General features: G+C 40.7%; 1 protein-coding gene across 15 annotated transcripts in view; it reads left to right on the top strand.

Moving 5' to 3' along the window:
• The window catches only part of MAST4 (microtubule associated serine/threonine kinase family member 4), a 616403-nt gene that overhangs the window by 285927 nt on the left and 304544 nt on the right, over positions 1-25932 (top strand). For 9 of the 15 annotated variants that reach the window (XM_086362007.1, XM_086362008.1, XM_086362011.1 and 6 more), the window contains one exon: positions 3729-3803. The exons of the other annotated variants lie outside the window; for them this stretch is intronic. In XM_086362007.1, the coding sequence (XP_086218133.1) occupies positions 3729-3803 (75 nt within the window). The remainder of the gene's footprint in view (positions 1-3728; positions 3804-25932) is intronic. 15 annotated transcript variants of the gene reach the window in all.

The following is a 25932-nucleotide window of genomic DNA, read 5'->3' on the forward strand; positions in this document are numbered from 1 at the left end:
GTCATTCAGTTGAGAGTCCCTTTGGATCCAAGGTCCAATCTGTTATTTTGCTGATGTTGATGACATTAGCCAGGAGGTAAAGGGTACCAAGAGACTGAAGTCTCAGCCTGGAATGACAGATACCGGAGACTAAAGTCTATCTTTTAAGAGGAGAAGTGGATTCTTGGGACCAAGAATTTAGGAAAAGAAAATAAAGGCACAAATTTTGTCTTTAATGTTGGCCTGAGTGATAGAATTTAACGTTTCTCTTGAACACAGCCAGCTATACAAATGAATATGCTGTGTAAGGATGTTGGTTTCATGACATCCTATTTTTGAGAGCCCTGTTTCCTATTTAAAGAATATATAATATTTCATAATTGAACTCATGAAGTTGACTTTGCTCAGATATATGTTGTTTGTACCTGTCTTGGATGTAGGAATCTGGCTTAAAATAAGAAAGGAAAACTTTTAAATTAAGGTCTCCCTAAGCAAGACTGCTGGAAGAAATATCAATAACCTCAGATATGCAGATGACACCACCCTTATGGCAGAAAGTGAGGAAGAACTAAAAAGCCTATTGATGAAAGTGAAAGAGGAGAGTGAAAAAGTTGGCTTAAAGCTCAACATTCAGAAAACGAAGATCATAGCATCTGGTCCCATCACTTCATGGGAAATAGATGGGGAAACAGTGGAAACAGTGTCAGACTTTATTTTTTGGGGCTCCAAAATCACTGCAGATGGTGATTGCAGCCATGAAATTAAAAGACACTTACTCCTTGGAAGGAAAGTTATGACCAACCTAGATAGCATATTAAAAAACAGAGAGATTACTTTGCTAACAAAGGTGCATCTAGTCAAGGCTATGGTTTTTCCAGTGGTCATGTATGGATGTGAGAGTTGGACTGTGAAGAAAGCTGAGCGTTGAAGAATTGATGCTTTTGAACTGTGGTGTTGGAGAAGACTCTTGAGAGTCCCTTGGACTGCAAGGAGATCCAACCAGTCCATCCTAAAGGAGATCCGTCCTGGGTGTTCATTGGAAGGACTAATGCTGAAGCTGAAACTCCAATACTTTGACCACCTCATGTGAAGAGTTGACTCACTGGAAAAGACTCTGATGCTGGGAGGGATTGGGGGCAGGAGGAGAAGGGGACAACAGAGGATGAGATGGCTGGATGGCATCACTGACTCAATGGACATGAGTTTGAGTAAACTCCGGGAGTTGGTGATGGACAGGGAGGCCTGGCGTGCTGCGATTCATGGGGTCGCAAAGAGTCGGACACAACTGAGTGACTGAACTGAACTGAACTGAAAGTGAGGAAAGCAGCATGTCCAGTCTGTAATGAATTGAGTTCTTCTCAAAGGTTCCTGTCTAGTGCATAGCTATGGCTACCTTTCTACAAAGCCTTAGTAACTCAATACATGAGCCGCTGATCACCACCAACTTTTTTGTCAACAATAGAATACAGTGTGACTGTTTTTGAAAATTAAGATTAGGTTAAAACATGAGTCATATGGAGAAAACCTTGCTGTGAGCTGTTCAGAATTCCCTTATTTCTATTCCATATGCAGTTCATTAAAATGACATTAATACTCCAGGCTGTTCTTTGGTTTCTATTAAGATGTATTACTGAAAAAGATAAAAAGATGTATTACTGGAATCTGTATAAATATATTGATTATCTCATAGGCCTATTTGTTCACCACAAGCAGACTATTGTAACAGAGTCAGTGTACCTGAGAATAAATGAGGCAAAATGGAGACCAGGTTTTAAAAACACACTGGCCCCCTCCATTCCCCTTGAAGGGTGTGCTTGTGCTCTTTAAACCAGCCTTTCAGTAACTGGGAGTTTAAGATTGAGGTTCTCAGTTTAATATCAGCATCTGCCCCCTGCTGAGTTTATGGTGCAATTAGCTAATTAAAAAAAAAAAAAATAACATTTTCACCTTGAAGTCAGGAGAAGAGCAATAAACTACAGGCTTAGGATTTAGTTAATTTGCACATTGACTGTAACTGTGTATTTAACGCCAAGATTAACTTTTTTTTTCCTGATGAGTGGGAGCCTGGCACTGCATACTGGAACTCTTAAATCAGTTATAATCATTCCACAGGGAGCTTGATAAGGGCAGATAATTCTATAGATATATTAATGAGGATAATTATTTATTTACATCTGGTAACTTTTTTAAGGAGAAAATGCCTTAAAATCACTTTCTGATAAACCATTAAATATAAAGGAGACTTCCGGTTAAATAAATAATCTGTGACTTAAAAAAATACTATTTCTCATGTAAAATCTATTGCTTCTATTGAATAGAAAGTCATACTCAATTTTTGTTTGTTTGTTTTTCCAAATATTCAGGGACTTAATGAGAAGAATTTCTGCTGTCAAAGCTTTTGGTATCTTTTCTAGGTCAACTAAGACTTAAAACTATTGCCTTGCATTTTTTTTTCCGGAAGAGGGTAGGGAAAGAATGCATGTTGGCAGGGCAGTTAGTAGGAAAAACATAATCCTGACTTGCAATCTGCTACTTATGACATTTCCTTTTTGAAAGGTAAGCGTTACGCTTTGGATGCCAAAGCAGTGATGGTTGGCAATTCAAGTGGGTGTGATTGATCCATGTCTTTAAAGTAATAGCACTGTTATTCTTGGAAGAAAGAAAGAAAAGAATTCTCAAGTATGGTAATACAGAGCCTGCATTTTTACTACTGTAGAAGGTCTTTTCACCCTCCTCTGTGAGCAGATGCTAACACTCATCTGACAGATACTTCACTCCCTATGGAGAGGCTCACTTGGACCAGGGGCTTTACTTCCAGGGGTTTACAGACCATCTCTCTGTGGCTTTCATCTCCCTGTCCCTGAAGTCTCTGCCCACAGTGGATTGTGCTTACTTCTTAAATTCTTGTCTACTGTTGCCCAGCTTTGGAAGATGGAAAAGTGAAACTCTATTCCATGCCCCCCATGGGGACCCCTATTCCAAACTTTTCCTTTAAAATACAGTTGCTTGGGTTTCTTTTGGTGTGTGTGTTTGACATGGAATGAGCAGTGGGAGGTGTTAAGTCTTTCTCTGTGGTCCATTTGTCACGTGTGTGTGTGTTTACAAGGGTTGATCTAAGGAAAAGACCACCCTTCTACACAGGTTAGGTTATAAACTTAATTCTCAATCTCTGAGCCAATAAAGCTTAATTGCATTCAGGGATAGAGCTTTTGGTGGCTGCCAGATACCAGGAATTCTGCCAGGATGACGAAGAGAGGAACTTCTAAGCCAAGAGAGTTTTCATGTTTGGGGAAAGATTGTAATTTCTGTATCTTTTTGGTGTTAACCACATGAGTGACAGGTTTAAGAATGTGTTCTGCTACTCTAGGAAGAATGATTTCATGTTCAGTGAAATCATGCTTCAGTTTTCCTTAATATCCTTGATATAATTAGAGACAGTATCAGGTAATAGGAAAATGCACACTTGGTGGGAAATGTGATACTGGCCTGTGTTTATGACATCACACACATGCATAGGCAGGGCTGTTTTTAATAAAATGACTTGCACATGGCATGCACCTTTGTGGGTGAGGTGGCGGGGCGGGGGGGGAGTTGTGTCGTGTGTTTTTATTGCTGAATTTTAGCTGAAAGAGACGTGTACAGTGCTGTTAAATGCTGTCCCTTTCCCTTTTCTGACCATTTCCCCATCATCCCACGCCCCGCCTTCTCCTCTCCCACCTCGTTCATCCCCATCTTCCATTCCCTGTCAGGAAGGGCAGCCTCCGAAGAGTCATTTCAACTCAGCCCGACATCGCCAGAGACTAGTGGACCCCGCTGCTTCAAAAGTGAGTGTGCCTGTCGCATGGTGCATGGCGGAGTGGTCCCTGTGAGGAGAAGGGGGCTGTGGGCCTTTGCTTATGCTGGTGCCTCTCATGGTCTTAGAGGAGGCAAGGTCTTCTCTACTGATTGAAGACCGTCCACATCAAAGGAGTTGTATTGTCGAACCATCAGACCTGGAAACCAGCAAAACCCTGCTAGGTAGCACCTGCTGGTTTCCGTGGTTGTAAACACTCCCCCCACGGCCAGTTTCAAGCAGCCGTGTGACAAAGGTGACCACAGGGCTGGACAGAGGTGCCCCATAGAGCTCTGTTATATCCAGACACAATTGACATACTTCCACGTGAAAATATAGCAAAATAATTAGGAAGTGAACCGTTTGGGTATCTCTTATCTTTATTTTCAATATAATGTATTTTATTGGAAGTTTAGATAGTTTTAATCAACAATAATGGCTGTTTTTAACAACCAGCTTGTAAAATTCCTGAAAATGCTCCCCAGCTGGTGTACCTGGGCTCTAGTAGAGCAGTTCTGCATCTGATATATTTGTTGAGAATAGCTCAAGCCAGTTTCGTCATGTTCAGCTCTGATGGTCTACAGAAAAGTGGCTGAGGTTTTGAGCAAGGATTTGCTCTTCCTACACAGCCTCAGTAAGTCGCAAGTCTGTTCTGCTGCACACAGACTTTTATTAAAGAGACATTTACTGGCAAACAGGCACAGAATGTCTCTGCAGCCTGTCCTGTAAACTCGGCGAAGGGCTCTACGCTCAAGCCTTTTAGGTGCTCCAGCCGATCTCTTTGGAAGGTTCCACTTAACGTGGATGAACTGACAGCTCTCTGGAGACAGGATGCTCTCATTTCTATGGTGGGCATCATTCACTGGAGCCCCTCTACCCCATCTGCTGAACATAAGGCCGTGGCACAGCGGGGCCTCGGTGCCAGACCTCAAGGTCCAATTTACAGACCTTCGTAGATTCTTAGGCTCTGTTCATGCAAGGGTAGAGAGTATCTGTAAACTGACTTTGCCAGGCCACTTACCTTAAAGACCACTAGTGTCAACAATGAAAGCCTGTTTCTAACATCCACTATATTGACCAGGGGACCACTGATTTTGATTTCAGCAATGAAAACCCATTTCAGTATGAGCACACGCGTACACTGGTGTGACTGAGACATGGATACCTCTGATATAATGCTAGTTGACCACCCTGGGGGAGTCAGTGATTCGCATATAATTTTTAATCAATAGATAATATTACATTGCCTATGTGGAAATATTTGGAAGTGGCCCCCAAATGTCATAGCATTTTGTGACATTTAGTTAGTACCTGGGGTGTCTCCTCCCCGCTCCCAAGTTCTAAACAACTCAGTTTGACTCAGGATCCTTATGATGAAGTCATGAAAGTTTGTGAGGGGAGAAAAATAAACTAGCTCTGAATAAGTTGGATGGTTTCATCATGTAAGAGGTGAATCTTGCTAAGCCTAGTTCAGAGAACACCAGGTCCTTCTCAGACCCAGCCTAAGAGTTTTCATCAACGAGGCAGTAAAACATCCTGAGGTTAAGCATAACCCCTGTTATACCCAGCATGTTTCTCTTGGTCAATGGTGTGTTAAGGATCCAACTTGGCACATGCTTTTGTTCTTCCTCTTTCTTTTTTCCTATGTTTGTTTCATTCTGCTGTAGAATTTTCAGAAATACTACTGTGCCTCACCATGCAAAGTGTTGTCTGTTATACTGTAAATTAGACAGGTTTCTTCTATTGAGTCTTTGTTGTTCTGTTTTGTCTTAAGTGAGAATCATGGCTTTTTTTTCTAGATACACTCTAAGAAGATCTCATTAAACTGCTAAAAAGAAGATGTCTGGTGCCTTGATGTGCTGTGTGAATAGGTTCAGCCAATATTCACAAATAGGCTTTAAAGGTCAAATCCTTTCTTCCCCCAAATACTGCAGTACTAGAAATTTAAGAAAGGCCTAAAATTTTTTTCTAACCTTAGGAACTGATGAGGGGAAACACATTTGCCATGTGGATTGGTTACTTGGGCAATGAATATAAAATGGAAATGTGCATTAGTGTGGCCAGTGACCTTTCATTATAAGCACATTGGTGCTTAGACGCTACACTGCATTTGTTCAACTCAGTAACCTGAGTTGTTATAAAAAAAAAAACCCTGGCGGATTCTGGGGTCAGTAATAACTTAGAATAAACCAGCTATTAAAGTTTTTGAGAATATGGATTCTGTTGAGTCAGCATTGCAGTCTGGGGAGAAGTGTGATCAAGCAGAGATACTTGACTTCCCATTAGCAGTATGGAGTGGTGAGGAAGAATATCCTTGAGTGGGATGTGCATTAGGCTTTGTTATAATCCATTTGTGTCTGTGGGCTGCCACGTAACACTGAGCCCCCATGGCTCAAGGTTCTCTCTTCTATGAAATGCGTGTGCATGCAAAGTCGCTTTAGTCGTGTCAGACTCTTTGTAACCCTATGGACTGTAGCCTGCCAGGCTTCTCCGTCCATGGGATTCTCCAGGCAGGAATACTAGAGTGGGTTGCCATTTCCTTTTCCAAGGGATCTTCCCAACCCAGGGATCGAACCTACATCTTTTATATCTCCTGCACTGGCAGGCAGGTTCTTTACCACTAGCGCCGCCTGGGAAGCCTGTAAAGTGAAAGTCACTCTGTCGTGTCTGTCTGTGATCCCATAGACTGTATAGTCCATGGTATTCCCCACGACAGAATACTGGAGTGGGTAGCCTTTCCCTTCTCCAGGGGATCTTTCCAACCCATGGATCAAACCCAGGTCTCCTGCATTGCAGGCGAATTCTTTACCAGGTGAGCAACAAGGGAAGCCCTCTATTAAATGAGAGTTTATTAAATAGTCTCTTAACCAAATTAAGGAATTATGTTTCTTTTTCATCAAGGCTTTTTATAGCTAGATACTTTCCCATTTAGTCTGAGATTTTTGAATGACATTTCTCAGTCCTAAAATTCCTCTAGAAACAGCATCTTTCCTCATGAATTCCAAAGCATTATTTGTGGGCGGTCTTTTATCAGTGTCTTCAATGGATGTTAATTTTTTAAACAGAATTACTTTAAAGCTGTGGGGGAAAATATGAACCAGAAACAAGAGGCTCATTTTCTACTCAGGGAGTTGGCTTTTTTTTTTTTTTTTTAGCCTGAATTTTTTAATCTTAGTCTTTGAAATCTTTTGAAAGTGCTTTGAGTATAGGAAAACAAGCTCTTAAATCTGTTTTATTTGAATAAGAGTTAAAGAGTGAAGGAGAAATCAAAGGTAAGTAATGTACCTCTGATTGGCTAAACTTGTCCACTGGGAATTTCTAAAATATATTTCATTTGGAGAATATGCTCACCTGTCTATCCCCCAGTATGAACCCTTCACACAGTAAATGAACAAAGAAGAAAACAGGCAGCAGGAATAATAGTTCAAAGACCACTGAACAGTTATTTGTGGAGCTGGTAAAGAATTCTGTTAAATAAAAATCAGTTTGATATGGGAGCATCAGGGACACGATCTGGGGAGGCAGGAGGTGGACAGAAAAGAACACGAGAGTGTACAGAGGATTAGCTTTCAAATCTCCTGGCATTTGAGCACAAAAGGATGATGAAGATTTATTCTAGATGAATTGTCATTTTTCATTGGAAGCTTTGCTGGTCCAGAATAAATAGGTTCATAGAGCTCGTATTGAAATTTTGAGCATGTGACAATAGGTAGTGGTGGGCATAGCACCTAATAAATTTCAAAACCAGAAAGTGTTGTAATATTCTATCCTCTTTAAAAAAAAAAAAAAAAAAACCTCCCTAAATGGACAGATATTCCAGCTAACCAAAACCCTGCATATGATTCTAAGATACATCACTTCAGTATGCCACAGGGCTTGAAAATCCTTTATACTAATTCTCAGGGATTTCTCTACCTTTTTCTAATGAGAATAAGGTTTATAAAACCTGGGCTCTCCTGCTGGGAAAATCAGCCCTGAGCTATCTCAGAGCAGACCGTCTTCTTTTCTCACTAATATAAACCTTTTAGGATTGATCCTTTTTTTCATTTTTATCTCTCTGAAGAGTAAATGTCTCTGGGACCTTAGAAACCCATTGTTTGGAGGGGGCAAAAGGCTGCATTGACCAGGGTTCATAGTTGCAAACATGATGTAGAATAAAAGCCATGGAAATCATGATATTGTGTTTCTTTCTTTAATAACAAAAGAAATAGTTTTGTTTTTTTTTTTAAGTACTAAGGGGATAGGCTTTAAAGTATTGAATATCTACATTTTAGAGCCTTATTATGGATTGAATTTTTGGATGGTAATTAACACCTTCCTAGTCCCAAGAGTTTCAAGTGTTAAAGGATAATTTCTGCTTCTTTGGAGGCTGTAATACTTGTTACTATATTTAAGGAGATATTAATAGAAAGATGGGGAAGGGGCTGGGAAGATTGGTTGCCATAATTATTCTGGGAATATTTTAGTTATATAAAATGTTGTTACAATGTAAACTTTTTGTTTGCTTTTACGAAAGATTTTAGGGGTAGTACATTGCTGATAGAAAATTTTGAGGCAGTTTATAGTTTTTGTTTGTACATCAGCTGTCTATGAACTTTTGGTCCTGGCTAAAATGGGTGTTGATCTCATATCTGAAACTTAATAGCTATGACATTGGGGCGGTTACTTAATTACCCTAAGAAAGCCTCAGTTTCTTTATCTGAGAACAAAATAGTATCCATCTCATGGGATTGTTTTGAGGATTAAATGGGAGAATGTATAAAAAGTTTTTACTGCACAGGTAGGGACTTAAGTGAAAGTCGCTCCATCGTGTCCAGCTCTTTGCAACCCCTTGAACTATACAGTCCATGGAATTCTCCAGGCCAGAATACTAGAGTGGGTAGCCTTTCCCTTCTCCAGGGAATCTTCCCAACTCAGGGATCAAATCCAGGTCTCCTGTATTGCAGGCGGATTCTTTACCAACTGAGCTATCAGGGAAGCTCCAAGGCACTTAATGATAACCAAAAAATTGTAGCTATCCTTTAAATTATGATTATTCTTATTATGGATATCAGGTAATCATTATTTAACTTCTCTAAGATTTTTTTTTCCCTCATGTAAAATAAGGGGTTGAGGTAGAATGTCTGCATTGTTAAAAGTGTGTCCAGTTCTCCTTATGTTTGAATGTCTGGTATGTACTCAGCTGTGTGGTAGGCATAGAGGACTATAGCTTGTAGGATTTAGTTCTTACCTTTAAGAATATAATGTAATTGGGAAAGAAATAATGCAGAAACAATAATCAATTATTTGGTCAACATATCCAAGCTGCATTAATTTCAAACCAAAGGACCTCTGTGGCCACAGTCAGAAAAGTCTTCCTGAAGCTTGTAGGTTTTCATCTGGGTCCTGAAAGAAGCAAAGGACTTTTTAAACCTTATGAGTGTGGGCATGAACATTATGAGCATGCGCGAGGTAATGTGATGGGCCAGACTGGAATGGTGTGAACGAGGTGACACGTTCCTGAATGGCTGTTCCTGGTGGGATGCAGACAGGCTTTGCCTCGGGAGGGGTGTTCTCAATGAAGTTCTGTGTACTAGTTGCGTGGCCAAGGAAAAGTCTCTTGTTTCCTCATCCATACAGCTCAGGAATAACAATATCTACCTCATTGAGAATGTTGTTACAATGAAATGGTCTGGTGTCGCCATTCCATAGAGTGATTGTGCTATTTTGGGGACAAAAATGACAGTTTTTAGCTAAATTAAACAGTCTTCTCTATGACCCAGCAATCCCATAGAAAAGAAGTGGCCTCTGTCCAAGGACACAGATGCTTCATGCAGCCTTGTTGTTACACCAGAACATTTGGAGATACTGTGAGTGCACTGAAGGAGTGATTGGGAAAAGAGAGGGCATCGCATAACCCCCAGCAGTTAGAAGCCGCAGCCTTGAAAGGACATGCAGCAATGTGGATGGGACTGAAAACGTGTTACTCTGTGAAACCAAGCTTAAACAAATTCAGTTCTTTACTACCATGCTTGTAATGTCGATTAAAAATGCACATATAGCATACAGTTTATGGTTTCTAGGAGCTCATACAAATAGCTGATTGTCCATTGGGCACATTGCAAGGGTAGGCTGGAGGCAGATAAGAGGTGTGGGAAGGTTCTGTCCAAATAAACTGATGGGTGGGAATAATATTCTCTGTCTGAGGAGTATGCTTACCCTCTCCTGTACCCTTGAATTTCCCCACGAGGAAGTAGATAGGCCAAGAAATAAGATGTAAGGGAGACTTAAAGAAGTCTCCAGAGGTGAAAGCAATGCTCCTATGCATCGTGGAGCAGCTAACACTTAGGCAGCCCCGCAGCATGTCCACCTGCTTCTAGCTGCTGTACGCCTGGGACTGACGACTCCCTAGGAGGGGTACTGCTGATCACCTAGTGGCCGACGAGGCCACGGAAGTTTGCATGAGATCACACAGCTACTAAAACAGGAGCTGGGATTCGAACCCGGGATTCTTGGGCTCTTGGGCTCCCTGTGCTTAACCGTCCTGTGTACTATGGCTGTAACTGAAGGGGTGAGGGAGAACCAGGGCTTTTTCTCCCATGGCGTCCTTGGGCCATGCCTCGCCGTTGCCACTACCTTCTTTTTGTGGAAACTGCCAATTGGCGTGTGTGTGTACTTATATGTGTGTGCATGTGTATAAAACTTTTTGTATGCATTCACAAGTATACAGCTTGATGAATTTACACAAACTGGACAATCCCATACGACCAGCACCCAGAACAGAACGTGCTGGGCAATGCCGAAAAACCAAAACTTCTGTCACTTTTACTGGGCGTGAAGTTCCAGTTGCTGGAAAGCAACATCATGAAAAACCTAAGCCTTTAAAAGCGAAAAACAATAGAAATATCAAAGATTCTGGAAATGGCTGCAGGTTTTGGGTGTTTGTAAGGTGTAGGTAAAGCCTTCCACCTTTTCTCGATTTTTACCACAGTTGCTTCTGTTACAAATAGTGGAGGACACAGACCACTCCTGAAGGAAAGCGGAAGGTTTTCCAATGAGTTTAGGGTCACCTCACATTATCAAAGGATAAAACAGATTGACCTGCAGGCCTTAGACAGAAATACAGATAAACACCTGCATGGTGTGGATCGTAAGATGGCTTTGCAATGGACAGGTAAGTGAATTTTCACTTCTCCCCTGGTCGTTAACTTCCCGGCACCTATCTTTGATGTTCAGCCTCAACTCCTATAGGCTGCATTTGTCAACATCCCTCTCTAAGGGTGATGCTTCCCCCAAATCCAGACAGTTGGCTTAGGTTCAGACTGAGTCTGAAGTTGTGTTTTGGGGTTACATTTACAATGTGATCTGTCCACCTGGTACCCCTGTGCACATTTTGCTGCCTTTGGCAGACAGCACAGAGAAGTGAAATTCCTTGCAGGAGCCCCAGAACTAGTACAAGGTGAAGCCCACTTAGTCCCTGTGCATAGCCACCACGCCATGCCCTTTGTACCGCCATCTCGGAGGGGCGCCTCCCTTTCCCAGGGGACACCCTGTCCTGAGTGGCATTTCTCAAGGTTCAAAAGGAAGGCAACCACAGTTCCCACAGTAGTGAGTTTTCTGCCTCCAGTGCCAGATTCCTCCTTGATCCATAGCCTGCTCTCCTGCCACCTGACTCCACAGTACTGTTGACCTATGTAATGCTGCAAAACTGTCTGGAAAGCTTTCATTTTCCTTACCATTTCTGTGTGTGACTATCCCAGTTTACTGGATTATTTCTCTGTTAGCATTAACAGAATTCTAGAGCCCTAACAATTCAGCTGAAAAAATGGGCAGAGGGCACCCCCATTTCTTCAGCCTAACATCTCTCTAATCAGACACATACAAGTAATTCTACAGAAAGTGGGTTCCAATTATTTATTTTCCATGATTCTGTCTATAATGTATGACATAAACACAGTATTGAAGCACTCAAAATTACAGGGCTGCAACATGCTTTTGGAATTCAGCTCATGTAGTTCATACAGAATGATTTGGGTCTTGTGACCAGGCATTATGGGATTTATTTTGTAGACTTAAAGGTGGGTATAGCCTGCTGCTTTTGAAGAATCACTCTTTAATCTTCAACAAAATAATCTTTTCATTGAGGTATAACATATATACAGAAAAGTACAGATATTTTAAGCTTGCTATTATCCCAAAGATCTTAGTAACTGATTTTTTTTTTTTTTCCTGTAGTAGTAACATATCCCAAAACTGCAGATTTCAGTGAGCTTTCACACACTGACTATGCCCAGGTAACAACTCCAAGGTTTAAAATACAGTGCATTACCAGCACCCTAGCAGACCCCTTGTCCTACCCCTGTAGCAGTTTTCAGAATGTTTTAAATTTCCATTTTTGTTTTCAGAGTCACATTTCTTTCCTGATGCTTGTCAACATCCTAATTGATTGTCCAGGAAAATGATGTTTGTCTTTAAGAAAAGAATGGGACTGGGTTTCAAAATGGAAGTAAAGAATGTGTGAAAACCATTTTGACTTTTAATATTTTAGTTGCTGGAATTTCTATTTTAAGCCCATTTAAATGTTGTGACTGAAAATATTGAGAACTGTTTGACCTGTTTGTCTTTCCTAACACAAATTTTTTTTGTTGTTGTAGCAGTTACCTTTTCCTGTTCTTTGTTTTTTGTTTAACTGACAGCGGTTAAGTAGGCATAGGTAAATTGTTACAGCTCAACCTATCTTATCCTTGGGTGGATTTTTTTCCCCAAGGACTTTAAAGAACTAGTGAATTGCTTTTGTTGACTTTTCTCATAGTTCTCAGAGTAGTGCTTACCAAAGACTTGTAACAGGCAGTTGGCCAAGATGAGATTAGTATTTTATTTGGAGGAAGGGTGTAGGAAGTCTTTTTAATTTAGAGGTTAAAAGCTCATCAGCTGGGTTAGGACTCTGATGATGGGAAAGATTAAAGGCACAAGGAGAAGGAAGCAGCAGAGGATAAGATGGTTAAATAGCACCTGAGGATCGAAAAAAGTCAGACACAACTTAGAGACTAAACGGAAACAATGGACAAGTACAGGTTATCCAGTTTAGCTTTAGATTTATTTATGAAGAATTACTGAAATCATTTCTTTACCTTCAGGAGTCCTGTATCCTGCTGGCCCCTTGTAATCCTCTGCCCCAAGGCAAAAAGAAAAACAAATCAAAACATAGCCAGCAACTCTAAAAGATTAATTTAAACATTTAGCCAAGCAATCCTTGAAAGTGAAGTCGCTCAGTCGTGTCCGACTCTGGGCTACCCCATGGACTGTAGCCCACAGATCCCTCCATGGGATTCTCCAGGCAAGAACACTGGAGTGGGTTGCCATTTCCTTCTCCAGGGGATCTTCCCAACCCAGGGATCGAACCCAGGTCTCCCACATTGCAGGCAGATGCTTTAACCTCTGAGCCACCAGGGAAGGGAATCCCTATCAGAGAAGAGCAGGCTGAGTACCTCAGACACACTTGTTGGCCAATGCTTGGAGACCATGGTATCTTTTTTTAACTGACCTGATTAACTTCATTGCCTCCTTTAATATTTTTATAAGTTAATGGTTTTTTTCCCAAGGTGGGGTAGGATAAGTTCTCCCTTCCCATTATCTCACACACAAATTTCTGCTTCTTTCCTCAAAGAAAGATTTGACTATGATATGGCCAAGTACAGTTTTCCTTGTATTCATTCTGCTTGGAGTTCACAAGTATGTAGATTGATGCCTTTTATCAATTTTTTGGAAAGCCCTTAGCTATTATCTATTCAAATGTGTCTTCTGCCTCATTTTCTCTCTTCTCCTTGTGGTAGTCTATTTGTACCTGTGTTAGGCAGTTGAATATTGTTGCACAGATCTTAGACACTGTTTTTTGTTTTTGCTTTATTTTCCTGGTGATTCATTTTGGATAATTTCTATCATTTTGATTTAAACTTTACTTATTCCTTCTTCTGCTTTGCTCATTCAGCTGGTAAGTCCTTTTCATTCTGATATCTTTCATTCCAGCTTTTCCTGTTGTTCTTTATTATTATTATAGTTTCTATCTCTCTAGTGAAATTTTCCATGTATTTGTTCATGTCAGATATCTTTGCCACTGTATCCCTTTGCATAGTTATTTTTGAGTCTTTGTCTGACAACATCAAAATCTTGGTTATCTCTGCATCTGTTTGTATTGCCTATTTCTTTTATTGAGTATGGATCCCAACAGTACCCAGCACAGTTCAAGTAGACAGCAGAATGACTCAGCACTCTGACTCAAGTGGTATGACATAGAAGAGACACACCTTTTTTTTGGAGCTAAATATTATTTACCTCAATTTCTACTGTTCTCTCACTTAAAACTTTTATATAAACACATGGTAAAGCAACATCTCCTACTTCTCAAGCCTCCGCTTCCACTTAGAATGTAGACAATTACAAGAGACCGCTGTTGTTATGTTCACAATCAAAACAAGGTATGTAAGCTGCAAACCCATACTTTAAAAACTAACTTAAAAAGCTAAGAGCACAGGTAAACCTGGGGCTTCCCACGCGGTGCTAGTGATAAAGAACCCGCCTGCCAGTGCAGGAGACGCAAGAGATGCATGTTCAATCCCTGGGCCAGGAAGAGCCTGTGGAGAAGGAAATGGCAATCCACTCCAGTATTCCTACCTGGAGAATCCCAGGGACAGAGGAGCTTCGTGCGCTACAGTTGATGGGGGTCACAAAGAATCGGGCACAACGGTAGTGACCTCGCATGCATACACAAGAAAACCTTAATAAAGTGAATTCCTGAGTGATAAATTCATGAAGGGAAGGGCTCATGGCTATCATGGTGAAATGACAGCAGGAGGAGAAACCTGCCATAGGTCAGCAACAGAGGAATTAGACCAAGTGAGAACATACTTTTCGTTCCTAGCTTTTCTCCAAATCTTCACTCCTATAGTTGAAAGTAATGGTCTCTTGTGAATGTCTACTTCTTGAATGGAAGAGGAAGTCTCAGAAATAGATTTGTCCGAGGAGATCAGGGAATTTGTGAATAGGGAAAAGAGAATAAAGATAAGCCTTAAAACGGAAACTGAAGTCGCTCAGTCACGTCCGACTCTTTGTGAGCCCATGGACTGTAGCCTACGAGGTTCCTCCATCCATGGGATTTCCCAGGCAAGAATACTGGAATGGGTTGCCATTTCCTTCTCCAGGGAATCTTCCCAACCCAGGGATCGAAGCTGAGTCTCCCACATTGTAGGCAGATGCTTTACCATCTGAGCTGCCTGGGAAACCGTAACGATAAGCCTGCTGCTGCTGCTGCTAAGTCGCTTCAGTCGTGTCCGACTCTGTGCGACCCCATAGACGGCAGCCCAACAGCCTCCTCCGTCCTGGCCATTCATAAATCTGGGCTTAGTTGTGTCATTCTGTCACTGTTAGAAACACACGGCTATGGTAACAGTCCTTAGTTCCTGGCTGTATCTTCCATATAAACTATAGACCTATGGCATGCTAATCATGTGTTCTTGTACTTTGGGTTCATTTCTTTAATGATTTGATCCCTGTTGTGCACAAGGGCTTTGATTATGTAGCTGTTGTTTTCGGTCTTCTCTTGGATTTGTCGAGCAGTCTTTCAAGGTGCACTAGAGGACATTTGATTGAATTACACTGTAGGGCGCCTACCTCTTACATCAGAGTGCAATACCAGACTGTGAAATTCAGTTACTAAATGCAGTTGCTGGTGTATCACATGGCAGTAATTTAGTGTCTGCTTCTCTTATGGCCATCCTATCATTGTACCAAAGTAAAGGCTCTGTGAAATGTACATTTCTCAAAGCATGTTCTGTGTACATGCCTCAGGGATGGTTCTGCCAAAGTGTTTCATGGTCCCATTAATTTGAGAAACACTGCAGATCATACCCTTTGATCTTGTTAAATAAAATGCCTGTAATTTTAAAAAGTCTTGGGGAAATCTTGCAGTGAGTAAATTCTCTGAGATGTATTTAAGTATATTTTCTGAAACTTATTTGAGTACAGAACATTTTACCAAGAAACTTATTAAGTTTTTCTTATCAATACCCATTAGCAAAGTTCACTGAGTAATGTTGAGTTAAATGAACCGTGTTCCTCTTTATTTCAAGGAGCATGAACAATTCGTATTGGCTGACATTCTCTATACCTGGGAAACATCTTCCCCACTGTTTTCTGGTAAGATTACTAGCATTTTTGGAAGGAGGAGGAGCTCTAATCCAGCAGCCTATCAGGTTACAGGATTCTACTTAGGGCCTCCTACTTAGGACAGTGGTAATGTTGAGTTCTGCCTTTATAGGTGTATACTGGTCTCTGCTACCTCACTGGTCCAAGGACTCTGCTAGTTTGCTAGTTCAAGAAAATAAGCTAGGTCAGCTGTCATATCCCCCTAAATGAGAAAAGACAGCTAGCTGCCTGGACTGCAATTGGAAGGAAAGGTCAATCAATATATTACCTCTTCTTCCATGTGTTCCTTGCCTGCCGGCTGAGTTGTGCCTTCTCACTAGCGGTGCTAATCTTTTCTGCTAAATTTTATTTTAACCTTGCAAATAGGTGAAAGGAAGGGCACAGTTAATAACGTCTTCTCTCCTACACCTCTGAGTGTATTATTTGGGCTGACTCTTACTCTCCCTTCCCCCAGCCCCGCCCTGCACGGTCCTGCTTAGATGGAGAGTTAGGCAAGTGGCTGGTGTCACGTACTGTGGGAATTTCTCTGAGAACCCTCTCAGGCTCTTGCACAGACAGAATGCAAGCATGTTTGTGATTTTTGACAGTGCCCAGGATCTAGGTGGAATTAAGTTTTTTCAAAACATTTCTCAGTCAATATGTTTACTCTCCTTCACCAGCCATGCAGTGTGATACGGTGCATCACGGATACTTGAAATAGGCTGCAACAGGAGGTCAGGAGGGGGCATAGATTTTCTAACACGGCATGTTAGATGGAATGATTTTGTGTACTCTGAAGTGGAAAATTCAATCAGAATTTTCCACACTTTTTAGTTAAAGCAACACTGTTGTTTATTGATGAAAGGTAGACTGGGAGAAATATAGAATGAAAATGGAGTAGATGACAAATCTAGCATTATTCCTGGTCATAGCAGGAAATACTTTTTCTCTTGTAATTTAATGAAAGCTATACGAGATAAAAAGGGTCTGCTTAAAAGATACACTATGGAATACTTGGAATATATGCCAGCTTGCTTAGCATGTGTGTGGGTAAAATGCAATCTGGCTTTTTAAGAAGCTTGTGTTTCATTGAGATGGACTTTGTGCTTGACAAAGGGTAGTTAAAAGGCCCAGGTAATCTATTTTGGCTTAGTTTTAATGCAGCAGAACTCATTTGGAAAGCATCTGAGAGAATCAATAAGAAATTCAAGGATAGATTCTGTAAGTTTTCATTCAAGTAGAATATTTAAATGTATTACTAGTTTTCATTCATCTGTGCTTTGGTGCACAAAAGATACATCAGCATAACTACCTATTATGTAGATGAATACCTTATACTTTCAAATTGCAAAACCTTAGGGTTGCTATGTCAGATTTGTGAATGAATATTTAAGAGAGAATAATAGCCTAATACTAGTGTGCTCAATGTGTGCCAGTCAATTTTCTAGATACTTCATGTGTATTCTTTCATTTAATCTGCACAATGACACTATAAGCTCTTATGACTGATCACTCCCAGTGAGGGTATGTCATTTGTCCAAGGCCATCTTCCTAAGCCAGGTTCCTGAGCCACCCTGCCTGGCTGCCCTCCTAGGACTCTGCCATCTCAGCACTTTCATCCTGGTGAGCCTACGGGCACATGGGTTAGTAACTTAATTCAATCCACATAGAGTACTTAGCACTTAGGGTTTTTATATTTAGATTCTATCTTTAAAAGATAGAATATATATAATGTGTGTGTGTGTGTGTGTGTGTGTAATATTTTACATGTAGAATCTAAAAAAAAAAAAAAAAAACTGGACTGGAAAAAATGAGAGTAATGGTGTTACCAGGGGCTCAGGATAGAGAAATGGGAGAGATGTTTAAGGGTGCATAGGAGCTGCCTGCCAATGCAGGAGAGGTAAGAGATGCAGGTTCGATCCCTGGGTCGGGAAGATCCCTGGAGGAAGGCATGGCAGCCCACTCCAGTATTCTTGCCTGGAGAATCCCATGGAGAGAGGAGCCTGGCAGGTTATGGTCCGTAGGGTCTAAAAGAGGTGGCCATGACTGAATGCCACTGAAAGCATACATGCCTGCATGTGCAACTAGCGCATATAAGTCCTGGAGATCTAATACACAGGACAGTGATTATAGACCACAAACTATATTGTAAGCATTAAGCTTGCTAAGAGCCTAAAGTTTAATTTTTTCCATCACTAGAAGAAATGATATTTATATAAGGTGATAGACCAGTTGGCTGACATTACAATGACAATTATATTGCAATACAAATGTATGAGATCAATATTGTATACCTTGAATTTGTATAATGTTATGTCAATTATATCTGAAGAAAGAGACATGTAGTTCTTTAACAATCTATTTTACTTAACTATTAATGCTTTTTTCCTGATTGATATATAATTCTGATGTTTAGTTTCCTTTCTGTTTTTGGTTTTACTACCATTTAAAGTGACAGAACCATTTAAAAGCATTAGTGCAAATTCAGCAACTTATCTGAATTGTGTGACTTTAAAAGATAGTTTAGGCTGCTTATAATTTTATGTTCTTCAGTGTGCTAGAGTTGATTATTTCCCTCCTTTGTTCATACTATGTTATAGTATAGGTCATTTATACTGTTTTTTTTTTTTTAATCTTATAGACTGTGAGTCCAGATTTAACTATCAACTTAAGGTTTCCAAGGTGATAACTGCATAATTCAGTGTGTGAACACACGGTGTCTGTGGAATATAGTAATCATGGCAGTACAGTAAGTCTAGTATGCTTTTTATTTTTAAAAGAAAGAACTTAATTAGTGTAAGTAGAAACCAAAGTCGAAACCACCTTAACTCGGTCCTGAATTACAAATGGCAGCACTCACATGTGATAAGGGGGAAACCTGCTTGCTTGGAAATTACTTAATTTTTTCAGTTAATAAAAATAAGGTGCCACCTTATGAGAACTTTCTTAGGTCTTCAGTTTAAATGTCCACCCATGTTGTAGTCCTTGTGATCCGAAAACCACACAAAATGTCATCCTGACTTTAAGAGAAAGGATTCTGTCTTTGCAATGAGAATAGAATTCAGTCTTAGGGAAGAAACAATTAAAACCCAAAGCCTTTCATTACTTTTGATGCTTAACAAAAGGCAAAAAACTGCTACACTATAATATTTTCTACTAATTAACTGTCACACACGTGATGCCATTAAGTTTGAAGTCACTTCGGTTAACTTCAAAGTCATTATTAACACACACTGCGTGGACCTCCCAAATTGATTTTTGAAAAGGGAACCCCATTGACGGATCTGTAATCAGTGTTTCCAAGAATTTTGCTTCTCATAGAACCTAATCCTAATTTGGGGCTTCTCTGATAGCTCAGATGGTAAAGAATCTGCCTGCAATGCAGGAGACCTGGGTTTGATCCCTGGGTTGGGATGATCCCCTGGAGGAGGGCATGGCTACCCACTCCAGTATTCTTGCCTCGAGAATCCTCATGGACAGAGGAGCCTGGTGGGCTACAGCCTTTGGGGACCCCAGGAGCCCGACCCCAAAGAGTCAGACATGACTGAATGACTAAGCACAAGCACAGCACGTAACTTAATTCTAATTTAAGCAACATTTGGTCATTTCCTCTGGGTAACAAGCACGGGCCCTTCTGATGCTCAGAAATGGTGTCAGTGTTGTCTTCACGCCAGGTATGCTTTTGATACACGGCTCCAAAGCTGACTTGCAAAGTTCATGACTATTTTTGGAGCATATCAGAAACATGTTTAGCTGCCAACGACCAAAAACAACAAATTGCAGCTTAAATAAATAAGGATTTATTATTTCTCATATAAAAATGTTGGTTGGTTGGGCGTCCAGGGCCGGTGCAGTGTGGGAAAGGGTCATCAAGGCTATGTTGTCTTTGCTCTGCTATCCTTAACATGAGACATCTGACCTTGGCGAAATCACAGGGTTACTTTTCCAGGGCTCAATTTCCCCATCAGAAAAAAGTGGTGGTCGCCCTTCCTGTAATTGCAGGGTAGGGTAAGGCTCAAATGAGATCCTGTAGGAAAATATGTGTAGCACAGGGCCTGGTGCCTGCTTGATTACTTATACCACAGCTTCAGCCCCACAGCTCTAGCTTTCATAGTGTGACGGAGGGGAAGGTGTTAAGCGGGAAATAGGGGACCCTACCTTCCTCTCTGTTCGTCTCAGGGTTCCCTATTCCAGCATTCTTTCAACTGATGTTATTTGAAATAACACATTGGACAAATTAACTTCAAAAAAGATCCAGTATCCCTTTAACAAATAGGACCTATTACTTACTAAGTAAAATATATCCTTTATAAGGCAATTGTTTATTTTATTCTGTGACCTCTTTACAATAAATTTCAATACCATTAAAGGCTTAAGACATATTATTGATTATTTGAATATGTGTGTCATGAATCTTCCCTTGCTCTCATACATTTTGTATGTACATTTTAAGTGTCGTCTTTTGCATTTAGATGGAGAAGAGTGGATTAGAAGAAAGCAGACTTGTGGGTATTAGCTTCATATAGCACTTCAAGAGCTCCCTTGCGCTGTTTTGCCTGTAAATTTCTACACTAAGATGGGCTTTCAGAATAGTGACTGTTAGATAAACTATGGAGTGTCTTTAGTAAATAAAAATGATTAATCTCAGCTGAATAAATTCACTATCACTGGCCAAATAGTCTCATCCAATTCCGTTTCCTCATTCTATCAAAAGCCTTTTTCTTTTTGTGTTAAAGTTGTCTGTAATTTTAATGGAACCTTTGAGTTATTATCTGATTTTTAAAAATTGGTTCATAAAAGGATATTGATTCTTTAAATTAGGGGTGGTTGAAATGTTGTTTATGGGCAGGCAGTCTCCTTTGCTGGAACCTGGGACCCTCGGTCAAGAAAACTCATCTTAAATCTGTGTAAAGACACCCTTAAAAAAAAAATCGTAGCTCTTAGAGACCATCTCTGGATTGGACAGTAACGTTGGTTTGGAAATGCAGGGGGAGCCAACAGGTAAAAGAGAAAAACTGTTAAGTACAGTCCTTCCTAGTTGCTTAATTTTTATTGCCTGCCATTGATACTCATTTCTTTCCCAGGGTGTTTTCCTGGGTAATGAGAAGATTCTAAAATCAAATAAGGCTTTTGAACAGTGAAGATGTTTGCACTGTTCTCTTGAAGAATCCTATAGATTTATAGTGATCCTAAGAGGTGTCTCATATCCACTATATTAACTAGCCTTTTAGAAGCTTATGAACATTGTAGCTTTTATTGATTCCAGGGAATTGTACCCAACAATAAGCAATAAAAGTCGATGGTAACTTTCTTCCCATATAGGGGTGTGCCGATCAATATTTTGAATTTACTGTAATTTTCTGGTAATGGATGGAAGACTTGAAAAAATTGTGAAGCCTTGCAGGGCACAGCTGTGCAGTGTTGCCTTTTTATCTAAGCTCACTGTAGGTCACAGGCTTTCCCAAGTAACAAGAAACATAGTTAAGTGGCAGGGCCGATGCGTGTATTTATCACAAGCCTTCATAAGTCTCTTTGGAAGGAAAAAGGAGAATTGCAAAACTTGTCCACAGTGACCTTAATTTTCTAGTCCTAAAGGACCTCCAAAGTGTACTGACTTAAAGGCAATTCAGATGTTAAATATCCAATATTTGTATATGATCTCCTTCTGCTAAAGGAATTTTTTGTCCTGATTAGTGACAGGGTGTGTGTTTTCACTGAAGCCTGCTTTGCCTGGAATCTTCCGATTGTTTGACAGAACTGCGCCCAGTTCTACAGTCAGAGAAGAGAGGAGATAGGCGTCCTGAGCACTTGCTCCTTGCTTTTACCCATTTGTCACTTGTGGCCCAGGTGGCACATCCGATGTGAGTGTCACACTCAGCCACTAGTGCTGGCTGGCGTCTAGGATGCTGGTGTGTTCAGAACTGTGCCACGGGCATCGTGTGTGGTCTCAGTCTTCTCAACTATAATAGCCTCATTTTATAACTTAGAAGATTGAGTCTTAGAGATATTAAAGAGATTTTTCAAGGATGTTTTCCAGCATTGACTTATATTAGAACATAGATATATCTGAATCTAGATCCTGTTCATTTACTCACTATGAAGGATACAATGAGCTTAAATAAGAATTTCTGTTTAACACAAAGTTCGGTTGATCTAATATCCGTTTTCTTGTTTTACTTCTTTTGTTGCAAAGGGCTGTAGCTCCTCTGATTTGATCAAAACAAATTTCTTTAATTTCAAAGATGGTACATGTTTGCTTGAAAGAGATAGTATATTGTTCTTTAAGAAGAAAATGAACACAGAAAATACTGTATGACTGAGGGCTGAAATCTCCTAACCTTGAGGAAATAAATTCACCTCACTTAGTATATAGTACGGAGAAGGTGATGGCACCCCACTCCAGTACTCTTGCCTGGAAAATCCCATGGACGGAGGAGCCTGGTGGGCTGCAGTCCATGGAGTTGCTAGGAGTTGGACACGACTGAACGACTTTACTTTCACTTTTCAATTTCATGCATTGGAGAAGGAGATGGCAACCCACTCCAGTGTTCTTGCCTGGAGAATCCCAGGGACGGGGGAGCCTGGTGGGCTGCCGTCTATGGGGTCGCACAGAGTCGGACACAACTGAAGCAACTAAGCAGCAGCAGCAGCAGTATATAGTAAGCACTCAGTCAACTGAAGGTGTACTAGGGTTCGATCCCTCCCTGCTACTCAGGAAACTTTGCAGAAATGTGGAAACTCAAGAGGCAGATTTACCTTATATCATACTGAATTGGAAGGAGGTATGTATATAAATGTGAGATTCTCAAGCTTGATTTTTTGATATCAAGGGTGTAACATGTTAGGAAGCATCAAAACCCTAGTAATTGGCTGGAAAGGAAGCTTGTTTCATTTGCTCATTTACTTGGGGTTAACCAATAATTTGACTTGCTATGCTTTTTCTATTTTAAAAGATCTGTGTTAAAAGTAATGTGTTTGCAAAGCTTTACTTCAAATAAAGCCAGAGTCTATAAAAATACTTTAAGTGTGAAATTTGCTTAGAAAGAGCTGCAAAACTGTGTTGTAATACTCCTTTCTAAGAGTAATTGCCACTGTGTTATCAAGTTTGAATGCAACTCCATATAGCCTACTTGGGGCGGGGGTGCAGGGGGTGGGGGAAGTGTTATCCCTGGCGGGAGGGGGCGGCGGCGTCGCTAGTACAAATACACCAAATCTTACTTGGTGATGAAAAGTAATTAAAACTGTTCTGGACTCAGACTGCTGTGGATTCAAAGACAAGCTAAGCCATTTACCAGCTCTGTGACCTGTGTCACTACTTACTGCTGTGTGCCTCAGTTCTGCAAAATGAAAATAATAGTGAAAATTAAAGAAGATAATGTACATCACCACGCAGTCCACATTAGGAACTGTGACTAGATGGATAAAGGTGGGCTTAGTAAAGAAATACAATTCCCACCAATTGTGTAAAAAATTTTACAGTGGAAAAGGGGGTTGTGATTAATGATATTTAACTTTCATGCAAGAAAGACTTGGGGGACTGCCTTTGTAGTCCAGTGGTTAAGGCTTTTCTTCCAATGCAGGGGGTGCAGGTTCAAACTAAGATCCCTCATGCCTCTTGGCCAAAAAGTCAAAGCATAATACAGAAGCTATATTGTGACAAATTCAATAAAGACTTAAAAAATGGTCCACATTAAAAAACAAAAAGTACTGAAGACCTGTCCTTTGCTCTAATTTTACTTTGCAAACCTCTCTCACATTCTCTCCCACCAGGGACCCTCTGGTCTAAATTAAATGGTCTTGCATCCCCTCATCCACATTCAGATTTCATGATTTAACTTTTGAACGGCCCTCTTCTTTCGTCTCTGGATGGTGCCCGCCCTTGGTAGTGGTTTAGTTGCCCAGACCTATCTGACTCTTTGAGGCCCCATGGACTGTAGCCCATCAGGCTTCTCTGTGCATGGGATTTCCCAGGCAAGAATACTGGCGTGGGTTGCCATTTCCTACTCCAAGGTATCTTTTCTACCCACAGATCAAACCCACATCTCCTACAGTGAAGGTGGATTCTTTACTGACTTAGCTCCTACATGTTCTAAACTTTCCCAGAAGTTAAGCATTTCTTTTCAGCTCCCATAGATCCTAGACACACATTTCTCTCTTGAATCTGCCCCTCCTCTCTTTCCCCCACTGTCTGTTTCTTAGTCCTGCCACTGAGCTATGCTTCCTGGATAAATTAATAAGCCTCTGAGTTACTTTCCTTTATAACTCATTTACACCCTGTTACCAGAGTGATCCTTTTAGACGTGTAAATTTAACCATCTTATTCTACTTAAAATGTTCTCTGAATTCCTCATTGCCTATAGGATAAAGACAGTCTCTCCTAAAATCCTATGGCTTTCCCTGTGCCTGCCTCCATACTCATGTCCTGTTGTTTTTTTCTTTCTACCTTCTGTTCTGGCCTTTCCAAGTTTACTAAGAGCTATATGCTGTTTCACCCCACCCTGCTTTGCTGCATCCATTCCCTCTGCTGGAATGCCCCTTTCCTCACCCATTCCTGAGGCTGCCTCACCAACTCCCAGATGCCTCTGAAGAAAGGCCAGGCTTACGTATTGCATCACTTGGGAATATTTGATTTGCAAGGAGCAGAAACAGCAAGTTAAACTGGTTTAAACAAGGAAGGGACTTGATTGGCTCCCATAATTGAGAAATTCAGGTAGAGGCAAGACTGGATCCATTAATTCAAAGAAATCACCCAAGACCCAGTTTCTACCTTTCTTCTCTGTCACCTTCTACCCTGCGGCTGTTGTTAGTGTTTTGGGATTAACGCTCCTCCTTTCTTGCTAGCTTTCTTGGAAAAGGGAAGGAGTTCTTTCCCAGGAGCCCAGAACACACATGATTTGGCATCTTATTTTCCCAGATTGAATCAAGTGCTATCTTTGAAGCAATTACTTTGGCTCAAATGATGAACTTTGTCATCAGTGTAACCTAACCTGAGCTAAGCCTGGTGGTCCGCCAGATTTTGTTTTTATTAATGATGGGAAACATCACTGGGAAAGAAACCATCTTGACTCTCCTTAAAGAAAACTGATCACCCCCCTCCCTTGGTACTACTGCGTATTTTGAGAAAAACTCTATTCCAGGCTTTTCCACACTGTATTCTAAAGCAAGCCAAGTCCTTTAACCTCAGCACTTGCCTCATCAGCCTTTACTAAAGAGTGTTCAATGGATTAAAAAACCCAAAAAACATTTTGCTCGCTTTAATCCCCGCATGTGTCCCTTGTTTTCACCTTTGGCAGATTTGCCTTCTGTTTCTGAAATTACAGGACTCTAAGTAAATTGCTTCACTTTCCTTTGTTGTTTAAAAGGTATCTGTTCTTACCCATACTTTTCTTCCTTTTAAAAGGAAAAGCTCCCCTCTTTTTAAAAAACATTTTATTTATTTTTTTATTAAAGCCAACCCTCTCTGCTTATGTACTCATTCAGACCCCCACTCCCCTCCCTGTTGCTCACATCACCACTTTGACCTGCTTTCTGGCACTTTCCCCTTGGAATGTAGACAAAAATTGGGGCTGAATAATGCAGGTTCAGATGTTGTGTCCACCATCTCCTGGCTTTGCAGTCCTGGGCAATCGCTCATCTCTGGACACTTCATGGGAAGGCTGGAGTGTTGCACCAAGCAGCCACATGAATTTGTTAGGAAATCCATAGACTCCATTTTTTATAGAATCTTACAAAACCCAAAGAGCCAGACACCCATATTGTGACTGAGGAACTCGTATATGGAAAGGCATAGGAGGTGAATGCCAAGTCTTGAGGACCATGACTGTTGATTTCAGTTCAAGGCAGAAAAAGCTAACTCAGAAAGGAAGGCAGTAACTACTTGTGTTTTGCCAGAGAAAGTGAGCATGTGGTTGTGATCAAGTAAAATTTACACGAAAACCAAGTAAGCATTTTAGTGTGACTTT

This window comes from Bos grunniens, chromosome 20 (assembly GCF_055505025.1).
Source record: "Bos grunniens cultivar Pamir isolate PY7600 chromosome 20, Bosgru_T2T1.0, whole genome shotgun sequence".
Lineage (NCBI taxonomy): Eukaryota > Metazoa > Chordata > Mammalia > Artiodactyla > Bovidae > Bos > Bos grunniens.